General features: G+C 32.1%; 1 protein-coding gene across 1 annotated transcript; it reads right to left on the bottom strand.

The window, feature by feature from the left end:
- Positions 1–451: 451 nt before the first annotated feature.
- Positions 452–1350, bottom strand: LOC111692863 (inter-alpha-trypsin inhibitor heavy chain H4-like; the record flags this gene model as incomplete). The annotated part of the gene is made up of 4 exons (XM_023456992.1): positions 452–655; positions 707–949; positions 1061–1101; positions 1218–1350. Coding segments are annotated over 4 exons (621 nt in total), but the record flags the coding sequence as incomplete, so codon positions are not given.
- Positions 1351–1630: the final 280 nt, after the last annotated feature.

Below are 1630 nucleotides of genomic sequence, written 5' to 3'. Positions count from 1 at the left end.
TTTTTTTTTGCAATAACTTTTTTGTTTATTAACCGATTTTAATTTAACAAGTCTCACTTTGTAGATAATTTTACTCCCTATAAGCTGTCTGCGAGTCACTTTTCGCTAAAATTGATGGTTTTCCCTGCAAAGTGAAAAAACTGTTTTCCTCACTTATTTGTTTAAATAGAAAAGTTAGCTAATACAATTTTTTGACTCACTAGATGAGAGATGTCTTGTATTATGTTCCTTTAGATAATTTTTCCGACTAAAAATTTCATTTGCTTGGCCTTTATAATAACTGCCAAATTTTAAGATCCTAACATTGACTGTTCCAATTTTATTTCAAATATTAATACATTTTTTTTAATTTTCCCCCTTCAAATGTCATAAGAAATTGTGTCCTGAAATCATGGACTGTACTTAGGAAGCACCTTGTATGTGGTTTAAAATTTTTCAATAAATTAGTTACCTCCACGTGTAGATTGTCTACAATTCTCCCTGGACAAATATTTAACACCAGCTCGTATTGATCGTGGATACGCTGGAGCATTTCTTCGTATGTCAGCAAGAAGACAGCTATAGATTGAGGTTCCATGTTTACAGACACGTTGAATTGTGTCGAGTCTCTCGCGTCGGCTTCGACGATCCCTGCGCTCTTACCACGAGCTAAGGCCTGGAAAATAGTAGTTTAATACAGCGCAATATCCACACTAAACCTTTAGACCTCATCGTAAACAGATCTAGCTTCTTCCACTCCTTTTATATAAGATTTGTAACTTTTACCGTCCATTTCCATAACAAACTCTGTAATAAATGCCGTTTCAGGTAACACAACAGTAAAAGTGGCTTCTTTCGCTGACTTGTCGTTGTTTTGGACCTTGCACGTTACTAAAGTTTTCGCAAATCGGTTGGAAATTACGGTTTTTATGGACATTTCCGACATCTTTAGTCCATCTGGAGAAATGATCTGAAAAAAGATGTCCAATAATATACAAATTTTCACAGCTTCGTATGATTGAATCAATCAGTTTTGTACAAAACGTTAAATTTTATTTGATTAATGAATCTTTTCTCTTACCTCTTTGTTGAATTCTGCTGGTACCATCGTGACAGCAAGTCCTGAAAAGCAAACAAGTTTCAACATCTTCAAAAATGATAGGATCATTACAAACGAGCAGATTAATGAACAAAAATTGTTAAATTATGTTTTCTTATTTAAAATTCTTCTATCTTACCACTTGCTGCTTCTACTCCCTCTTCATCTACGCTGATAAATCCCTTTTCATCTATTTGGGCAAATTTTAAAAACTCACTTTGCAGCATGTCAAAGAAAAAAACATTGTCTTCAAATTCTTCTTTTAGGTACATCTGAAATAATAAAATTAGGAACTCATATTATGTATTATTTTATTTTATTTTGTAAGCATTAGTGGTTATTTTTATTCTAGGTTGCAAAGTTAAAAAATTAATAAGGAACATTGGAAAATGCAGAAGGTACTTCTCAACTGTGCAACAATCAATACTTTTTCAAAACTACTTCTAAAATAAAATTGTTAAAATTGACGAAAATAGTATATTGTTATATTATGATTAAAAGTGTTATTTTGTGGCGAGCAAAATTGCGAGACAAAAAAGATCCGAATAAAAC

The sequence above is a fragment of the Anoplophora glabripennis genome, unplaced genomic scaffold (genome assembly GCF_000390285.2).
Source record: "Anoplophora glabripennis isolate ALB-LARVAE unplaced genomic scaffold, Agla_2.0 scaffold4267, whole genome shotgun sequence".
Lineage (NCBI taxonomy): Eukaryota > Metazoa > Arthropoda > Insecta > Coleoptera > Cerambycidae > Anoplophora > Anoplophora glabripennis.
Note: the sequence above shows the minus strand (reverse complement) of the source record. Positions and strands in the feature narration are given on the sequence as shown.